The sequence below is a fragment of the Callithrix jacchus genome, chromosome 22 (genome assembly GCF_049354715.1).
Source record: "Callithrix jacchus isolate 240 chromosome 22, calJac240_pri, whole genome shotgun sequence".
Taxonomy (NCBI): Eukaryota; Metazoa; Chordata; class Mammalia; order Primates; family Cebidae; genus Callithrix; species Callithrix jacchus.
The window spans coordinates 498,807-519,087 of NC_133523.1; the positions used below are offsets into that span (position 1 = coordinate 498,807).

General features: G+C 60.1%; 2 protein-coding genes across 2 annotated transcripts; both read left to right on the plus strand.

Moving 5' to 3' along the window:
• The first annotated feature begins 415 nt into the window (after window positions 1–415).
• Window positions 416–9,198, plus strand: CDC34 (cell division cycle 34, ubiquitin conjugating enzyme). Its single transcript, XM_035285863.3, has 5 exons — window positions 416–797; window positions 3,814–3,900; window positions 3,998–4,095; window positions 4,689–4,823; window positions 8,488–9,198. Exons 1-5 carry the CDS (start codon window positions 621–623, stop codon window positions 8,699–8,701), a joined length of 711 nt encoding a protein of 236 aa, XP_035141754.1. The 5' UTR covers window positions 416–620; the 3' UTR covers window positions 8,702–9,198.
• A 3,041-nt stretch (window positions 9,199–12,239) lies between these two features.
• On the plus strand, window positions 12,240–20,281 carry GZMM (granzyme M). Its single transcript, XM_035285872.3, has 5 exons — window positions 12,240–12,319; window positions 17,075–17,231; window positions 18,799–18,934; window positions 19,028–19,291; window positions 19,889–20,281. The coding sequence occupies exons 1-5, from the start codon at window positions 12,265–12,267 to the stop codon at window positions 20,156–20,158; spliced, it is 882 nt and encodes a 293-aa protein (XP_035141763.1). The 5' UTR covers window positions 12,240–12,264; the 3' UTR covers window positions 20,159–20,281.

The window sequence follows — 20,281 nt, forward strand, 5'->3', positions numbered from 1 at the left end:
CAGACTGGGGACCGGAAGCCGGGACGGACCTTCCGGCCCGGGTCAGGACACCACCCCGCGCCGCGTTCACCGCCCGCGGCCCCGCCCCGTGCCGGAACGTCACAAAACGACCCCAAAGCCCGGGGGCCGGGCCGGTGGCGGCGCAGCACAGCTTTGGCTGCCTCCCTGCGCACAGCATCTGCGGTGCTGGTGGAGCTGGGGCGACGGCGGCGGCCTCGGGGTCGAAAGTGCCCAGGACTGTGCGCTCGGCCACTCCATCCCGGCGGCGGGGGCGGTAGGCGGGGCCGGGACGGGGACTCCATTTCCCGGCGTGCCCCACGGGCGGGCGCGCAGGCGGAGGTCGGGCCTGGCCGCGGCGCGCAGGCGCAGTCCGGGCCCGGCGAGGCGCGCAGGCGCAGCGGGGGGCGGGGCGCGCGGGCCGGGCTGAGGCGGGCGCCGGGTGGTCTACGGCGGCAGAGCTGGTGGAGCGCTCGGGGTCCCCGGGCGGCGGCGGCGGCGCAGAGGAGGAGGCAGGCGGCGGCTCCCCCCCGGCCGGCGCGCGGCCCGGTCCGTCTCGCGAGCTCGCGGTGGTCCCGCCGCCCCGCGCGGCGCCGACCCCGGGCTCCTCCGCCGCCGCCGCCATGGCCCGGCCGCTGGTTCCCAGCTCGCAGAAGGCGCTGCTGCTGGAGCTGAAGGGGCTCCAGGAGGAGCCGGTCGAGGGCTTCCGCGTGACCCTGGTGGACGAGGGCGACCTGTACAACTGGGAGGTGGCCATCTTCGGGCCCCCCAACACCTACTACGAGGGCGGCTACTTCAAGGTGAGCGCGGCCACCCCGCCCCGGTCCCCGAGCCCGCGAGCGACCTGGGGCGCCGGGGACCCGCTCCCTGCCCCGCAGCCTCCTGGCTCGGGCTTGTTTTTTCCTGCGGCCACGGGACCCCCCGCCCCCAGCTCTCCGGCCCCTCCGCGGTCACTCTCGGGGTCCTCGAGGATCCCCAACTCCCCGGAAGGCGCCGTCCGGCCCCCTGTTAGTTTCCCGGGCCCCCCCCCACCCCGGATCACCGGGCGTGAGACTGTTGCCGGCCTCCTCCTCGGGGGGCTCGACCCCGGCAGCCCTGCGGGAAACGGGGAGCGTAGCCAGGGCCGCCCCGGCCTTCCTGCCGCCTCCCCCCTCCCCGCACGACCCCGCAGCTGCCATTGTCGGGGAGCGAGGCCAGCCTGGGGGCGGCTGGCGCGGCCTCTCGCTCGGGCTCCAACAAAGGCCCGGACGGACTTTGGCAGCCGGGACCTGCCTGGAAGGCGGCCACCCTCGCCGACAGCAGCCGGGCCAGGCGCCCTGGGTTCCGGCCCGGCTTTATGTAACCTGCGCGCTCGGGGAGGCCGGGGCAGGGGCGGCCTCCCGCCTGCTCCCCGCAGCTCTCCGCGGCCCCGGCTCCGACCCCAGAAGCTGCGCGCTCCGCTCATCCCAGCTGGCCTGGGCCTCTCTCGGGTTCCGCGGAACAGGTGGCTTCTGGTGGCCCGGAACCCGGGTTGTGGGCCGTTTCTTCCGCCCTCTGGCGGCTCGATTCCCAGCGGTTTCCCGGTGTTTTTGTTGTTGGGAGCTGGGAGGCTGCTTCCGTCCCGGGTGAAAGGGATTCAGGCCACAGCCTGGGCGCGTTTCTTGATCTCTCCGTCCAGACGTGACCTTTGACTTTAAAAGGAGTCACAGGACTCTGCTGTTGGGGCCAGAGGGGCAAAGCGAGGGGCCCCGTGTCAGAGGTGGGGAGCGAGCGCCCTGCCCAGGATGCCCCCTCCCGCTGCCACTGCCTGCCAAGAGCCTGGGCACGGCCCTGCCCGCTCTGCCCTGGCTGGAGGCCGGGTGGGCAGCAGAAGCCTCAGCCCGGCCAGCTGTGGGCATGGGGCCGAGGGGCTGATGCCTCCCACGGGGTGAATGTCTGTGCTCTGGGCCGCTTAAGTCTGAGCAGCGCCCACTCAGCGGCTGTGAGGGCAGCAGCCTGGTCTGCTGGGGGTGATTCCTGAGCTGAGGTTCTGGCTCACAGCAAAGGGTGGGACGTCCTGGGTTCTGCCTCTGCAATCCTGTGTCCCCCCACACGGGGTTTTGGGCCTGCAGGTTGCCAAATGGTTTCTGCAGCCCCCCTCCCCCAGCCCCTTTTGTCTGCTTGTGGGAGCAGCTGGCTGTGAGGAGGGGCAGTTCCACCTCGAGGCCAGGCCTGTGAGGCGGCTGCTGTTCTGGAAGGAAGGGATGCCGGTTTCTGGCTGCTGCCCACCAGACAGGTTGCCAGGGATTGTGGGCAGAGGCTCCTGGGCAGTATTAGGGGATAATCCAGTTTTCCGGATTTCCTTGGGAGGGGGCCTCTGGACATCTGCCGCAGGGTCAGTCCTCAGAAGCCAGTGTTGAGACATGGGGGTGCTGCCCCCACCAGGACCCTCCCTTCCCGATGTGCCAGGGCAGGAATGGGGGTTATGTAAATCCAGGAGCTATGGAGTGCCAGGGCCACCACTGCTGCCCAGCCACTGCCTGCAGCTGCTGCGCCTTCAGGTGCCGGAGTCAGCCCTGAGGCAGGCATTGCTGGAGAGACCCCTCTGCAGCTAGCTTGCTGTGTGCCCTTGGCGGGGTGCTTTCCCTCTCTGAGCCTGGATTTGCTCCAAGTAAAAGGCGTTTTTAGAGGTGCTTAAAGCAAGAGGCTCATTGGGACTTGGTGGGGTTTGGTACAGATGAGGCAGGTTCTCTGTGCTGCTGTTGAAGCCTCAAGCCCAGCACCAGGCTTGGCGGGGGCCTGAAGTCTTGGGGAACTACTGGGCAGTTCTGAGGCCAAAATTCCAGCCTTCCTCTGTGGCCTCAGCCAAGCTACTTGCCTCACGGGACCCCAGTAAGTTCCCTGTCAAACAGAGAACATCCCCCAAGAACCCCTGAGTGCCCATCCTGTCCAGGAGGGGCCTTTCCAATGACTGGCTTTTGGGGAGTGCTGCCCTGAGCGCCTTGGAGTGCTGAGTGCCCCCAGGACCCCTGACCCAGACATGCCTGGCGTGCAGCCAGCCAACAGAGAGGCTTCTTTCCTTGTATACCTGCTGGGGCCCGGGAGGGCCGTGGATGACATCACGCCCCAGGCCACAGGCCAGACCGCTCTGTCACCCAGCACGTGGCTGAGCTCCTCATTCCGTGGCCACCCTTGCCAGAAGGCTGGGCGGCCGTCTTGGGAGATGCTGATGGGGAACAGGTCCTGCCAGGCTTCTGTGACCTGCGGGTCGACCTACCTGACGCCCCAGGACTGTACACCTGAAGGCAGGTGGCCATGCTGACTCATCCCCCACCATGGCCTGAGCCACGGCAGATGTCGGGAGTGTTTGCTGAGTGAGCAGTCATCTGTGCTCACCCTCCCCACACCCCGGATGCCAAGGCTCTGGAGGTGTAGTCCTGGTCTTGGGCCTCAGCTCCATCCGAGAGGAGCCTGGAGTCCCTGCCAGTCCGTTCTGACTGCTAGTGGGTGTCCCCGCCCGGGTCCCATGTGCCTGACCTGGGCTGCTCATGCCCACGTTCCCCAGCAGCTGTGCAGAGTCGGGCCCTGGCCATCTGGACTTGTAGGAGCTGTGATCAGCTCAGGTGACTCAGAAGGCTTGAGGCCGCCTGCTGGGGACTTGACCCCACGCACCTGAGAGTCCCTGCCTTGGCCCGGATGGAGTGTCCCTCATACAAACCGTGCCTCAGGCACACGGCCTGGGCCTTATCCTGGGAGCACCAGCACTGGGAGTGGGATGGCTTCAGGTTCCCTGTTAGCTGGGGCAGGGCCTGGGGCCAGGGCTAGCTGAGCCAAGCCACAGGCTTTCTGCCCATGCAGGCACGCCTCAAGTTCCCCATTGACTACCCGTACTCTCCACCGGCCTTTCGGTTCCTGACCAAGATGTGGCACCCTAATATCTATGAGGTGAGTGCAGCCCCCATGGGCCTCACGTCCTCATCGTCTGGGACCGGGGGGCACTGGGAGCCAGTGCTGACCTCTGACCTGTCCTCTCCCTGTGCAGACGGGGGATGTGTGCATCTCCATCCTCCACCCCCCAGTGGATGACCCCCAGAGTGGGGAGCTGCCTTCGGAGAGGTGGAACCCCACCCAGAATGTCAGGTAGGCTACCTGACCGCCCCCCCCCGCCATGTCCAACGAGGACATCAGGTAGCCCGGGCTCCCTCCCAGTCTGTGGCGCCGAGGCTTGGTTCGGGACCTGCCAGCTGGCAATCCTGGGCCTCCCTACACCTGCATGGTGGGCGGTTTCACAGGGCTTGCAGCGCTATGGTGTCTGTGTGGACTCCCACCACCCCAGGCCAGCCCCACGGTCTGGAACGACCTAGAGGTGCCCCTCCTGCCCCAGTCCTGGGGTCTTCTCCTTCCCCAGCCATCTCTGGATTGGTCGCCTCATGCCATGTGTGCCCCCCGGGCCTCATCCCCAGGTACAGGCACTGGGCCTTGTTGCCGGCGTGTCCTGGAGTACAGCCCAGGCTGGATGTACGGGCATGAGGGCAGCCCCAGGTCTGACGGACGGGGTCTGCCCTGCTGCCCTCCCTGGTCCCGGCATGGGAGGCAGGAGGCTGGTGCAGTTCTAGCCCCTGCTGTTCTGGGGGCCCGAGACACAAGCAGATGCTGTGAGGGCAGATGAAGGTCACCTGCTGGGCGGGTCCAGGGTTCCCCGGGCAGGTCCACTCCAGCCGCTCTCCCCACAGGACCATTCTCCTGAGTGTCATCTCCCTCCTCAACGAGCCCAACACTTTCTCGCCCGCCAACGTGGACGCCTCCGTGATGTACAGGAAGTGGAAAGAGAGCAAGGGGAAGGATCGGGAGTACACGGACATCATCCGGTGAGGGCAGGGGGGTGGGCGGGAGGAGAGACTCCAGCTGGCAATCCTGGGCCTCTCTACACCTGCACGGTGGGCAGGCCTGCAGCTGCCCAGCCCCACTGTCCTGGTGAGGGCGGAGGAGCTTCCTGTTGCTCCTTCACAGGGCAGCGGTCACAGGTGGAGGCCGGGCCCAGCGTCTTGCCCCTTTTCCTCTTTTCCTCCTGTTTTTGAGGCAGAGTCTCACATTCTGGCCCAGGCTAGAGTGCAGTGGTATGATCTCGTTTCCCTGCAGTGTTCACCTCCCAGGTTCAAACAACTCTCCTGCCTCTGCCGCCTGAGTAGTTGGGACTACAAACTGCGACTACAGGCCATGTCTGGCTGATTTCTTTGTATTTTTAGTAGAGTCAGGGTTTCACCCTATTAGCTAGGATGGTCTCGATCTCCTGACCTCAGGATCTCGGTCTCCATGGTGCTAGGATTACAGGCGTGAGCCACTGTGCCTGGCCCCCTTTTTTTTTCTCCCTGAGATGGGGTCTGGCTCTGTCACCCAGGCTGGAGTGCCCTGGCTCAGTGCGGCCTCAGCTTCCCAGGTTCCAGCTATTCTCCTGCCTCATCCTCCTGGGTAGCTGGGTTTACAGATGCCCACCACCATGCCCGGCTGCTTTTTGTAATTTTTAATAGAGTTGGGATTTCACCACGTTGGCCAGGCTGGTCTCGAACTCCTGACTTCAGACGATCTGTCTATCTCACCCTCCCAAAGTGCTGGGATTACAGGCGTGAGCCACCACACCCGGCCTAGTGATTGATGTTTCTGTAGATTCTTTCAGGCTTGTCAGTTTACTTATGTCTCTGCTTTAATGAAGAACAGGGGCCGTGCTGTGTGCGCCCTGGTGACTGTTAGTCAGCAGTGTTGCTGTTACTCATGTGGGGAGTGTGTCCCTGCAGGCGCTTGGCCTGGCAAGCTCTGGCTGCAGCTGTGCAGCCTACCAGTGCCTTCCCTACCTGCGGTCCGCCTCCCCTGTGTGGCAGCTGGTAGCTCTCCGTGTGCTGTCCCCGTCACGCCCAGAGCTGAGCCCCACAGCCCCTTCTCTTGGGTGTCTGTTGATGTGGATGTGTGAACATGTGCGTGTCTGTACAGTCAAGCTTCCTGATCTTCCTGTTACGTCGAGGCGCTTCCTTTTCTCTGAGTCCGTTTCCTTTTCTCTGAGTCCGTTTCCTTTTCTCTGAGTCCGTTTCCTTTTCTCTGAGTCCGTTTCCTTTTCTCTGAGTCCGTTTCATTTTCTCTGAGTCCGTTTCCTTTTCTCTGAGTCCGTTTCCTTTTCTCTGAGTCCGTTTCCTTTTCTCTGAGTCCGTTTCCTTTTCTCTGAGTGAGGTCACAGGGATTTGCTCGTGGAAGCCTCAGTGTTTTTTGTTTGTTTGTTTTTCGAGACGGAGTCTTGCCCTGTCTCCCAGGCTGGAGTGCAGTGGCACGATCTCGGCTCACCGCAACCCCCCCTCCCAGATTCAAGCAGCTCCCTTGCCTCAGCCTCCCGAGTAGCTGGGACTACCGGTGCCCGCCACCATGTCCAACTAAATTTTTGTATTTTTGGTTTTCTGTTTGTTTGTTTGTTTTGAGATGGAGTCTCACGCTGTTGCCAGGCTGGAGTGCAGGGGTGCATTCTTGGCTCACTGCAGCCTCCCTCACTCCAGGTTCAAAAGATTTTCCTGCCTCAGCTGAGTAGCTGGGACTACAGGCACCTGCCACTGCACCTGGCTGCTTTTTGTATTTTTAGTAGAGATGGGGTTTGCCATCTTGGCCAGGCTGGTTTTGAACTTCTGACCTTGTGATCTGCCCGTCTGGGCCTCCCAAGGTGCTCGGATTACAGGCGTGAGCCACTGCGCCTGGCCAAGCAGAATTTTAAAAGCAACCTTTAAGGCAAAAAAAAAAAAAAAAAATCTTTAAAATATTGCACCCATAATCCATGTGTGTCCCCAGCCCGGGCCCCACGAGCTTCCAGTGCCTTCCGTCTGCACTCCCTCCTGCATTTGCTGGCACCTGGTGTCGTGGAGTTGTCCTGGGGCAGCATCGTGGTGCTGGGCAGTCTCTGCTCTGAGCAGCCACAGTGGACAGGCCCCTGTGTGGCATCCTGGGAGGTGCTCTGCCAGCACCCACTGGCCTCTGGAGGTCAGGGGGGAGCCGGCCTGGCAGTCCCTCGGTGCAGATGCCCTCAGCGGCCCTGGCCCAGCCGTGTCACCTGGCACATGTGGCCAGTTCCTTGGCCCGGTTCTTCCTGGCCACCTCCCTGAGGTACCTCCCCCTCAGATCCCAGCACAGAAATAAAAGCCACACTATTTTTATCCCTCGAAACTCCCTGCAGGCCAACTCACGTGTGCCCATGTGGCCTGATGTGGTCGCTGCTTTCTGCTTGTTTTTAAATCGTGTGTGTGTTGGCCTTATGGCAGCCAGAGTCCCACTGCGTTGTGTGGGGCAGGTGCTGTGAGCCCGGCTTGTTCAGGGCTGTTGGTCTTGCTGGACAGCACGGCCAGACAGTCTTCCAGTTCATGCTGGGGGTGTGCCACTGGCAGGTCAGGTCCCATCCTGGACCTCCCCTGGGTCTCCCCACGCCCCACCCCCCCACCCCCATTCAGTGCTGGCCTCAGGGCGCCGTTGCCCACTTCAGCCTCTGTGTCCAGCCTGCTGGAGAGCTCGGGAAACAAAGTGCGGCATCTGCCGGGTCTGCCCAGGGACGTCTTAGAGGCCAGACGTCGGCCCTCCATGCCTCCCACCTCCCTACAGGAGGAAGCTCTGGGCTTGGGGCTGTCTGTCCACGCCCTGCTGCCCTCCTCTGCGGGCACTGTGGAACCCACACACCCCAGGAGCTGCCAGGCCCAGCGCTGTCCTGGTCACCCTGGGAGCAGCCAGGGCCAGAGCCTTCTTGGTCTGTGATGGGGCTTGAGGGCTGGGTTTCAGTCCCTAGCCTATCGCCTGAGGCTGCAGCCTTGTTCCTGTTTTCTGTCAAATGGGGTCACTGTGCAGCCCGGCCTTGCTGTGCGGGCACCCAGAAGCCCCTTGCCGGGAGTCCTAGAAGGACGTTCTTGATGTGCGTCATGGAGGTGGAGCTCAGGGTAGGCCATCCTTATAGGGCCTGGTGTCCATGATGCCCTCTGGAAAGTTGGTGCTAACTCATCCTCCCTTCTTGCCAGAGGCCAGCGTGGCCAGGCCTGCCTTGGTTTAGAATCCTAGCGAGGGCGTGGCAAGGCTCTGGCCGTCTCTGCGTCTCCCGTCCCACCTGTGCTGGTTCTCGGCTCCAGGATGGTCCTGACTCCTGTCCTCAGGCACCCCCAGCTGCTTGCTTTGCTCCTGCACTCAGGAAAGTCTTTTGCCCCGACGTGGGGCTGCACGGGCACTCCCTGTCACCCGGTGTCATGACTTTCTCCAGCTCCTGACGGGTCCCTGTGGGGTGTGCTTCAGAGCAGGATGGGTGGATGTGACTGCACTGCGCCCGTCAGCCTCCTGCCTGCGCCTCCTGCCCTTCCCAGGCCCGTCCTCTGTTGTGTCTCCCTTCCGGAGTTCCTCACTTCGAGCGTTTTCCTCCGAGGTTGCTGAACGCAGCGGAGCATTGGGATGAGCGTCAGGCATGGGGGTTGGGGGCAGGGGCCAGGTCCAGGCCCGTGTGTGGCGCCCTCACCCATCCTGTCCCACCAGGAAGCAGGTCCTGGGGACCAAGGTGGACGCGGAGCGTGACGGGGTGAAGGTACCCACCACGCTGGCCGAGTACTGCGTGAAGACCAAGGCGCCGGCGCCTGACGAGGGCTCGGACCTCTTCTATGACGACTACTACGAGGACGGCGAGGCAGAGGGGGAGGCTGACAGCTGCTTCGGGGACGACGAGGACGACTCGGGCACCGAGGAGTCCTGACACCGCTCAAATAAACACGCAGAGTTCACCTCACTAGGGCCGGACCGTATGGATCCTTAGACCACAGACTACCTCACAGAGGTTTTGTGCTCCTTCTCTGGTTGTTTTGTTTGGCTCTTTTTCTCCTTCCCATGTTTGTTCTGGGTTTTCATGTGCTTCAGAGAAGAGGGGCTGCCCCACCGCCACCCACGTCACTCGGGGCTCTGTGGACGGGGGCCCAGCTTGGGAGTGGCCAGCCCACCTGTCCTCTCGGGAGGGGAACAGAGTCCCGGCCTCTGCCCAGGCGCCGCGGCTTCCAGACTGGCTGCAGCCCAGAGGAGTCACAGGGAGCGCAGCAGGGAACGTGGGTGGGCGGCTGCCGGCCTGAGGGTCCCGGCCCAGCGTGTCGGCCCCAGGGCCCGGAGCCACATCCCAGTGCAAGTGGACAGATTCGTGGTGGCCAACTCTTCTCTCTGCTTTGGTTTGTGTGGAATCTAAATAAAACTACTTTATGAGAAGCCACAGAAGCTCTGTGGGGAGGGAGAGGCAGCCTGCTGGGACCCAGCTGCGCCTGGTGTGGGTCCGGGATGCCTCTCAGGAGGCGTGGGGAGCAGCCGCTTCCCATAGCCCGTAGCTCACAAACTGGGGTCAGACGGGCCTGGGCGGCATCCCCCAGCCTGCAGTGAACTGAAAGCCCCCGAAGTTCCTCCCTGTGACCAGGTGTGTTTCAGGGGACAGGAGCTGCCCCTGCAGGCATCCAGCAAAGCTTCATCCCAGGGCCACAGCCGCCTGGGCATTGATCCTGGTGCCTTGGCCACAAATGCCCCCATCAGCAATCTGGGGATGGCTCAAGGCCACAGATTGCCCCTTTGAGCACTCTGGGGGCTCCATCGTTGTCCAGGCAGACCCTTGGGGTGGGAGAGCCGTGGCCCTGGGCATACAGGGCAGGCACCTCGCATCCTGGCATCAGGAAGTCCCTGGAGTCGTTTTGTTTCATGGGGGAAAGCTTGGCGCCCTTCCCTGCCCTCCCAGGGTGCGCTGCCTCCCAGGAACCTACCTGTGTTCAGTTGTCCAGAAGCTCCTGGCTTTGCTTTTGGGCAGCTGAAAAGCCCATAGTGGCTGGATTCACGGTTGAGGAGCTGTGAGGATGAGCTTTCCCACCAAGTTCAGACAAAATGGGGCTGCATTGGTTGGAGGTTGGGTACCCCTGCCAGGGGGCATGGGGTGCAGAAGGGCACTCGGGTGACCTGTGAGACCCCCCTGGGCCCTGCAGGGTGCATGGCCTGTGGCCTCTGAGCTGCACCTTGGCACACGCCACATCACCATTCCTGGGCTCACACTTCTGGCTTGTCTTAAGCCCAGGCCACTACCTGGCCTGTCTGAGGTGGGTTTGAGGGGAGTCTGGCTTGATGGTACGGGCCCCCGCCTCTTCCATTGCTCCCCCTGTAAGCCGTCCGTCCAGTTTACCTCGTCCACGGGGCACTACGGTGTTGCTGAGCAGTGACCGTGGGAGCCCAGGCGTGTTAACCTGCAGGCGCTCAGCAGGTACCAACACGTTCTGCCGTTACAGGGGCAGGCAAGATGGCTGGTGTTCTCAGGCCAGCCCGAGGTATGAGAGGCCCTTGGGACCACACCTGGTGTCCGCCGCCATTGTGAATAAAGTTTTATTGGCACAGCCACACCTAATTCTCAGGATTGTCCCTGAGATTTAGCTGCTTTTTGAGACTGAGTTTCGCTCTTGCTGCCCAGGCTGGAGTGCAGTGGTGTGAGCTCAGCTCACTGCAACCTCCACCTCCTGGGTTAAGGCAATTCTCCTGCCTCAGCCTCCCGAGTAACTGGGACTATAGGGGCGCACCACCGTGCCCAGCTGATTTTTTGTATTTTTAGTAGAGACGGGGTTTTACCTTGTTGACCAGGATGGTCTCGATCTCTTGACCTCGTGATCCACCTGCCTCAGCCTCCCAAAGTGCTGGGATTACAGGCGTGAGCCACCGCGCCCGGCCAGTATTACTATTCATGAAAACCAGAAGCTAAAACAGCCCAAACACCCGTCCACCGGTGACTGGATAAACACAGTGTGGTCTGTCCCTCAGGCTGCAGAGCAGTGGCACGATCTCGGCTGACTGCACCCTGTGCCTCCCAGGTTCAAGTGATTCTCCTGCCTCAGCCTCCCGAGTAGCTGGGACTACAGGCGCGCACCACCATGCCCAGCTAATTTTTTGTATTTTTTAGTAGAGACCGGCTTTCACCATGTTGGCCAGGCTGGTCTCAGTGTCTTGACCTTATGATCCACCGCCTCGGCCTCCGAAAGTGCTGGGATTACAGGCATGAGCGGCAGCATCCTGGGCGTAAGAGTGGAGATAGGCGTGAGCCACTGGACCATCCGTAAAGTAGGTTTTCTACATGTTTTATCACAATAACAAGGGGCAAAGAAAAAACACACTGAAACCGAAATAAATACATCTAGGGTGATTTGAACACTTCACATTCAACATCAGAAGTCTGTCAACGGCTGGGTATGGTGGCTCACTCCTGTCATCCCAACATTTTGGGAGGCCAAGGCAGGGGAGTTGCTTGAACTAAGCTCAGGATCAGCCTGGGAAATGTGGTGTTACCCTGTCTCTACAATTTTAAAATTAGCCGCATGTCTCATGCCTGTAATCTCAGCACTTTGGAAGACTGAGGCAGGCAGGTCACCTGAGGTCAGGAGTTTGAGACCAACCTGGCCAAGATGGTGAAACCCCATCTCTACTAAAAAACATAAAAATTAGCCAGGTGTGGTGGTGTGTGCCTGTAATCCCAGCTGCTTGGGAGGCGGAGGGAGGAGAATCTCTTGAACTTGGGAGGCGGAGGTTGTGAGCCGAGATCAAGCTGCCTGGGTGACAGAGCCAGACTCCGTCTCAAAAAATGGGGGGAAAAAAAAATCACCCACACACGGTGGTAGGACCTGTTGTCCCAGGTGCTCGGGAGGCTGACGCAGGAGGATCATGTGAGCCCAGAGTTTGAGGCTGCTGCCATCACGCCATTCCAGCCTGGGCTGTCTCTGAGAATAACGTTTTGGTCCTTTTTCAGGTGTGATCATGGTAGTGTGGCTTCATCTTGAGTCCTTCTCTTTGAGAAACACTTTTTTTTTTTTTTTTTTTTTTTTTTTTTTTGAGACGGAGTTTTGCTCTTGTCACCCAGGCTGGAGTGCAATGGCGCGATCTCGGCTCACTGCAACCTCCGCCTCCTGGGTTCAGGCAATTCTCCTGCCTCAGCCTCCTGAGTAGCTGCGATTACAGGCAGACGCCACCATGCCCAGCTAATTTTTTGTATTTTTAGTAGAGACGGGGTTTCACCTTGTTGACCGGGATGGTCTCGATCTCTTGACCTCGTGATCCACCCGTCTCGGCCTCCCAAAGTGCTGGGATTGCAGGCTTGAGCCACTGTGCCTGGCCGAGAAACACTTTCTAACGTGCTCGTGGGTGGAGGGGTTTGGGGTGTGTGGCTGTAGGTGGAGCTGTGACTGTCACCTCCCCCACAGGAAGCCATGGGGACAGGGTTGGGGGGGGTTGCTGGCAAGCGTGCTGGGTCTCTGCAGCAGCATGGAGGCCTGTGTGTCTTCACTGCTGGTGTTGGCCCTGGGGGCCCTGTCGGCAGGTGAGTGGGAGCCAGAGTGCAGAGGGACACTGAGGCCCAGAGCTCTTGGGGGGTCCCTGGGTGGGAGGGTTGGGCGTGGGCGGCAGCATCCTGGGCGTAAGAGTGGAGATTCATCATTGCTTGGAGGGGAGACAGGCCGGGGGCATTCCAAGCTCCTCACGCTTCACCCAGAGCTGGCGTTCCAGGAGCATTGGGAAGTGCAGCCATTCACCCGCTCACCTTGTCCATCCTCCCGGCAGCACCCAGAAGACAGGGGCCCCGATCACACCGAGGTGCAGAGCAGGAAACTGAGGTCCGGCTAGGAAACGCCCCACCTAGGACTGCCCAGCTGGGAGCGCAGAGCTGGCACTCACTCCCTGCCGGCTGCCTCCCATAACCAAAGGCTTGGCTGGGACTAGGTGCCCAGCAGTGAGAGAGGAGGGAGGTGGGCGCTGGTTCCCGTGCTGGCTGGACTGGGTGAGAGGGACTCTGGTGAGCTGGGGACCTAAGCAGATGGGCGGAGGTAGAGATCCAGCCATCCATCATCCTCCCATTCTTTTTTTTTTTTTTTTTTAAGACGAGGTTTCACCATGTTGGTCAGGCTGGTCTTGAACTCCCGACCTCAGGTGATCTACCCGCCTTGGCCTCCAGAGTGCTTGGATTACAGGTGTGAGCCACCATGCTTGACCCATTCTTCTTTTCCTCCCATGGGTCCATCATCCCTCCCTCCTTCCCTCCCTTCACCCCTCCTTCCTTCCCTCTGTCCATCCATCCATCATCCCTCCTTCCTGTCATTCTTCCACCCATCCATGCAGCATCCATCCCTCCCTCCCTTCATCCTCCTTCCTTCCCTCCATCCATCCATCTCTCCTTCCCATTCTTCCACTCATCTGTCATTATCCATCCCTCCTTCCTTCCCTCCATCCATCATCATCTTTCTCTCCTTCCTTCCATGTATCCACCCATCCATCCATCATGTTTCTCTCCCTCCTTTCCTCCCTCCTTCCCTCCTTTCTCCCATCCATCCTTCACCCACTCCTCCTTCCATCCCTCTTTCCTTCCTCCCTCTGCGCCTCCTCCTTTTCTCCCTTCCTGCCGTGTATCCCTCTGTATTTGCAGGGCACGCACTGTTCTAGGCCTGCTGTAACCGAGACAGGGCTGGGATCTGCCCTCCTGTCTGCCAGGGAGAGACAGGCCAGGCGTGAGGCTGGGAGGGGCTGGTGCTAGGAGGCTGGCAGAGCAGAGGAAGGGCAGAGAGGGCGAGAGTGCAGCTGGGGCGCCTCTGAGGGGAGAGGAGCAGAAACCAAGGGAGGAAGCCGGGCAGGGGGTGGGGAGGTGCGCAGGCAGCTAGGTGGGGTGCAGGCAGCTTGCAGGCGTAGCAGGGACCCTTGAGTTGGGAGAAGGGAGGACAGAAGGTGGTCAGCAGGGCCACGTGGGGCTTGGAGGTCATGGGTGGGTGTTTTTTTTTTTTTTTTGAGATGGAGTTTCACTCTTGTTGCCCAGACTGGAGTACAGTCCGTCTCCTGAGTTCAAGTGATTCTTCTGCCTCAGCCTCCCGAGCAGCTGGGATTACAGGCGCTCACCACCACGACTGGCTAAGCTTTGTATTTTTGGCAGAGACAGGGTTTCACCATGTTGGTCAGGTTGGTCTCGAACCCCTGACCTCAGGTGATCCACCCGCCTCGGCCTCCCAAAGTGCTGGGATTACAGGCATGAGCCACATGGTCCCTGGCCCCCAAGTGGTGGGTGGATTTCTCAAGCATGATGGGGAATTGGAGGGAGATTTTGATCTGATTTGCATTAGGTTATAAAATCAATCCTTTTAAATTCATGATTGGTTTTAAATAACTTTTTACAGTTTTTTGTTTTTTGGTTTTTTTTTTGAGACGGAGTTTTGCTCTTGTCACCCAGGCTGGAGTGCAATGGCGCGATCTCGGCTCACCGCAACCTCCGCCTCCTGGGTTCAGGCAATTCTCCTGCCTCACCCTCCTGAGTAGCTGGGATTACAGGCACGCGCCACCATGCCCAGCTAATTTTTAGTATTTTTAGTAGAGATGGGGTTTCACCATGTTGACCAGGATGGTCTCAATCTCTTGACCTTGTGATCCACCCGCCTCGGCCTCCCAAAGTGCTGGGATTACAGGCGTGAGCCACCGCGCCCGGCCTCTTTACAGTTTTATTGGGAAATAATTCATGTGCTATTCATCTATTTAAAGAGTACACTTCTTCTCCATTGACAATGAAGCAAAAAAATTTTTTTTAAAAAAAGAGTACACTTCTTGCCCGGCGAGGTGGCTCACACCTGCAGTCCCAGCACTTTGGGAGGCCAATGCCGGTGGATCACCTGAGGTCAGGAGTTTGAGGCCAGCCTGGCCAACAGGGTGAAACCCTGTGTCTGCTAAAACTAAAAAAAAAATTATCTGGGCGTGGTGGCGGGCGCCTGTAATCCCAGCTACTCGGGAGGTGGAGACGGGAGAATGGCTTGAACCCAGGAGGCAGACGTTGCAGTGAGCCAAGATCTTGCCGCTGCACTCCAGCCTGGGGGACACAGCAAGACTCTATCCCAGAAAAAAAGGAGTACAGCTGTGGCCAGGCCCAGTGTCTCACACTTGTATTGCCAGGACTCGGAGAGGCTGAGGTGGGAGGATTTCTTGACCCCAGGAGTTCAAGGCCGCGTGGGGGTGTGATCACACCACTGCCCTCCAACCTGGGTGACAGACCAAGATTCTGGCTCAAAAAAAAAAAGGAGAACCTTGGCTGGGTGCAGTGGCTCACGCCTGTAATCCCAACACTTTGGGAGACCAAGGTGGGTGGATCACTTGGAGTCAGGAGTTCGAGACCAGCCTGGCCAACATGGCAAAACCCTGTCTCTACTAAAAATACAAAAACTTAGCTGGATGTAATGGCGGGCGCCTGTAATCCCAGCTGCTCAGGAAGGTGAGGCAGGAGAATCACTTGAACCCAGGAGGCGGGGTTGCAGCTGGGTCAGAGTCCTGCTCCTTTTCTTTTTCTTTTTCCCTCCGCTGTCACCAGGCTGGAGTGCAGTGCCGCGATCTCCGCTCACTGCAACCTCCGCCTCCCAGGTTCAAGTGATTCTCCTGCCTCAGCCTCCTGAGTAGCTGGGACTACAGGTGCGCACCACCACGCCCGGCTAATTTTTGTATTTTTAGTACAGACGGGGTTTCTCAATGCTGATCAGGTCTCGAACTCCTGACCTCAGGTGATCCACCCACCTCAGCCTCCCAAAGTGCCAGGATTACAGGTGTGAGCCACCTCGCCCAGCCACGCTCCTTTTCACGGGCGAGTTGTCTTCCGCGGTGCGGACGGCCGCGTGGTGCTGACCCACCCCTCCCTGGATGGACGCTTTGGCTGTTCCCACCCTCTCATGATCGCTAGGACTCACACTGCAGTGAGCGTCTGCGTGCAGTTTCTGCGTTTTCATTCCTCCTGGGTGTGTATCCGGGAGTGGGCTGCTGAGTCACGTGGTGGCTCTGACTTCACATTTGAGGAACTTCCTGGGTGGCTGCCCTGCCTCACATTCCTACCCACAGTGTTTGAGGAGCCTGTTTCTCTGCTGGTGGGAATCTGGTTTTTGCTTATTTATTTATTTTGAGACTGAGTGCAATGGTGCCATCTTGGTTCACCACAGCCTCCACCCCTGGGGCTCCAGCGATTCTCCTGCCTCAGCCTCCTGAGTAGCTGGGACCACAGGCACCCACAACCATACCCGGTTAAGTTTTTAAAAAGTTTTTTTTGGCCAGGCACGGTGGTTCACACCTGTAATCCCAGCACTTTGGGAGGCCGAGACGGGTGAACCATGAGGTCAGGAGTTGGAGACCAGCCTGACCAACATAGTGAAACACTGTCTCTACTAAAAATACAAAAATTAGCTGGGCATTATGGCATGAGCCTGTAATCACAGCTACTTGGGGGACTGAGGCAGGAGAATCGCTTGAACCGGGGAGGTGGAGGTTGTGGTGAGCCGAAATAATGCCACTGCACTGCAGCTAGAACAACAGAGCAAGACTCTATCTCAGAAAAGAAAAGAGAAAGTTTTTGTAGGCCGGGTGCCCTGGCTCAAGCCTGTAATCCCAGCACTTTGGGAGGCCGAGGTGGGCAGATCACAAGGTCAGAAGACCTAGACCATCCTGGCCAACATGGTGAAACCCCGTCTCCACTAAAAATACAAAAATTAGCTGGGCGTGGTGGCGCGTGCCTGTAATCCCAGCTACTCAGGAGGCTGAGACAGGAGAATTGCCTGAACCCAGGAGGCAGAGGTTGCGGTGAGCCGAGATCGCACCATTGCACTCCAGCCTGGGTAACAAGAGCGAAACTCCATTTCAGAAAAAAAAAAAAAAAGAAAAGAAAGGTTTTGTAGAGACCGGGTCTTGCTGTGTTGCCCAGGCTGGTCTTGAACTCCTGGCCTTGAGTGACCCTCCCTCCTTAGCTTCCCAAAGTGCTGGGATCACAGGCATGAGCCACCGGCACCTGGCCTGATGCATGTTTTGAAGGACTCCTCTGGCGGTGAACTTCCCTGGGCTGGGGGGCCCAGTGGGGCCTGGGAAGGTCCTGGAGAGGGGGTTGGGAGGATGGGAGGGGGGATAGGAGGGAGCAAGTGCAGCCCCCACATGTCAGCCTAGAAGTTTCAGGGAACACTGGGGTTGTCATTAGGATGGCACATCCGTTCTGGGTCCTGGGCCTCTGAGCTGGGCAAGGACAGTCTCAGCAGGGGTGGGAACACGCAGCCCCAACCTGGCTCTTCACCCACCCTGGCAGGCAGCTCCTTTGCAGCCCAGATCATCGGGGGCCAGGAGGTGGCCCCCCACTCACGCCCATACATGGCCTCGCTGCAGAGGAACGGCTCCCACCTGTGCGGGGGGGTCCTGGTGCACGTAAAGTGGGTGCTGACAGCCGCACACTGCCTGCCCCAGCGGTGAGTACCCTGCCCCACCCACCCCAGGGGGCCGGGGAATCCATCCCACGGCCCTCATTCTCCACAGAGGGTGGGTTCTGGTAGATTTAGGCCAATTGTGGGAGCCCCTTCCACGGCTGAGCCATAGTCCTAGTGTGGACGGAGCGGGTTGTGTCCAAGCCTGAATCCTTCCACGGCTGAGCCACGGTCCTGGTGTGAATGGAGTGGGTTGTGTCTCTCCATTCACCCGCTGATGGATCCAGCTTAGTCTGGGACCACTGCACTGGGGAAGGAAGGTCAGGTGGGTTGTTTGCCCCCTGACGCCAGGAGAACGAAGCAGGCCTTCGAGGGTGGTGCAGGAATTGACCTGGTTCCCCGGAATTGGGAAGCCACTAAATGACCCATCCTGGAAATGCCTTACCTCAGGACTGACCAGTCATACAGAGCCCAGAGCTGCCCGACCTCAATACTGACCAGTCATACAGAGCCCAGAGCTGCCCGACCTCAGGACTGACCAGTCATACAGAGCCCAGAGCTGCCCGACCTCAGGACTGACCAGTCATACAGAGCCCAGAGCTGCCCGACCTCAGGACTGACCAGTCATACAGAGCCCAGAGCTGCCCGACCTCAATACTGACCAGTCATACAGAGCCCAGAGCTGCCCGACCTCAGGACTGACCAGTCATACAGAGCCCAGAGCTGCCCGACCTCAATACTGACCAGTCATACACAGCCCACAGCTGCCCGACCTCAATACCGACCAGTCATACACAGCCCAGAGCTGCCCGACCTCAGTACTGACCAGTCACACAGAGCCCAGAGCTGCCCGACCTCATACTGACCAGTCATACAGAGCCCAGAGCTGCCCGACCTCAGGACTGACCAGTCATACAGAGCCCAGAGCTGCCCGACCTCAGGACTGGCCAGTCATACACAGCCCAGGTCAAGATGGTCAAAATAACAAAAAGGGATCTGCCAGCTTGTGTAATTGAAAAGTCTAGCAGGAGGTCCAGCTTCAGGTGTGGCTTGATCCAGGTGCTCACAGGAGGCGCCCTGGAGCCTCCTGTGTGAGGACATCCATTTCCTGGTGTGGATGGAGTGCGTTGTGACTGCCTCCCAGCTCTGCTGCATGCCAGGAAGCCCCTCTATCAAGGTGGCAAGGATTGAACCCGCAGTCCCGTGGAAAGCAAGTTTGGCTCTCTATAGTTTGGGCACAGTTAGGAGGATTGGCATGCACCAAACTCTGTACAAATCACTGTGGTTTAGCCTGGGGCCCCACGTGAAGGAAGTTCCCCGGGCTGGTTTTCGTGAAGCTGTAGGCTTGGGGTTGGCATTTTCAGACACACAGCCCTTGCCTGGGGCTGGAGCCAGGGCCGGGCAGAAGTCTGGGGCAGGGGTGAGAGCGGGGAGGGCTTCCTGGAGGAGGTGAGTTGAAAAGACACAGGGGAAAGGACTGGTGAAAGCCAAGGCCTGCGAGGGGCTAAGGCTGAGTGATGGCCGTGAACGACAGGCACAGGAGGTCGGGGCTGTATGTGTGGGTCATCCATGACGGGCCAGGCAGCAGCACCCTGATCCCCTCTGTCCTCAGGACGGCCGGGCTGAGGTTGGTGCTGGGGCTCCACGCCCTGGACGGCCCCGGCCTTGCCTTCCACATCAAGTCAATCGTCCAGCACCCTGACTACAGGCCAGACCCTGACCTGGAGAATGACCTCGCTCTGCTTAAGGTGCACGGGGATGGGCGGGGGGAGAACTCAGCACCCCACTGTCCCCACTGCTGGCCTATCCCCCTCTCACCTGCCCCTTCCTGTCACTTGTAGCTGGAAAGGAAAGTGAGGCCCAGCCGGATCATCCGGCCCCTGGCCTTGCCCAGTAAGCCACAGGTGGTCACTGCGGGGGCCCGGTGCAGTGTGGCTGGCTGGGGGCTGACCCAGCAGGGTGGGCACCTGGCCCAGGTGCTGCAGGAGCTGGGTGTCCACGTGCTGGACACACGCATGTGCAACAATAGCCGCTTCTGGAATGGAAGCCTCTTCCCCAACATGGTCTGCCTGGCAGCTGCCTCCAAGAATCAAGCTCCCTGCAAGGTGATGGCGCCTGGCTGGGGCTCGGGGAGCAGGCCTGGGGGAGGGCCGGGCCCTGGCTCTTCCGTTCTCTGGGGAGTCCTGCAGGGCTGGGGGACAGAATGTGGGGAGGGCCGACCCCTGGCTCTTCCCATCCTCTAGGGAGTCCTATGGAGTTGGGGGAGCAGGCCTCGGGAGAGGGCCAGGCCCTGGCTCTTCCCATTCTCAGGGGAGTCATGTGGGGCTGGGGGAGCAGGCCTGGGGGAGAGCCTGGCCCCTGGCTCTCGGGTTCTCTGGGGAGTCTTGGCCCCTGTGGGCAGGGCGGGGAGGCACTGGCATGGGTGCCGTTTCCCAGGCACAGAAACTGAGGCTCAGGGACGTTTTGAAACTTGCCCCAGGCCACACCATCGGGACGCAGCACAGCTATGGAGGAAGGAGAAGAGTTCAGTCCAGCAAAGACGATGGGGGGGAGGAAGGAGCAGAGTTCATAGGGTCAGAGGGAGGGGGCGGGATGCGTGTATCTGGGAGCAGCTCCTGTGTCTCCTGAGCCTGGGATAATGGGCTCGCCCGCTTCCCTGGGTGGGCTCAGAGGCTAACCTGAGGCTCTTGGCACCCCTACAGGGTGACTCAGGTGGGCCCCTGGTGTGTGGCAAACGCCGGGTGGTGGCCGGGGTCCTGTCCTTCAGCTCCAGGATCTGCGCCAACACCTTCAAGCCCCCAGTGGCCACCACTGTGGCACCTTACATGCCCTGGATCAGAAGGGTCACCCGGCTGATGCCCTGGGGTGATGGGGACCCCCCTCACTCTCTCCAGAGGACCCTACCCCTCCAGGGTGCAACAGAATTGGGGGGAATGGGTGGGAGGGGCAGGGAGAGGACCAATAAATCGTAATGAAGCAACGCTCAGAGCCTGCCTGGGTCCGGCTCACCTCTGCCCACGCTGCCTGTGTGGCCTCTGACAGACTTGTTTCCCTGCTTTAAAAACGGATGTCGTGGCTGGGGGCGGTGGCTCACG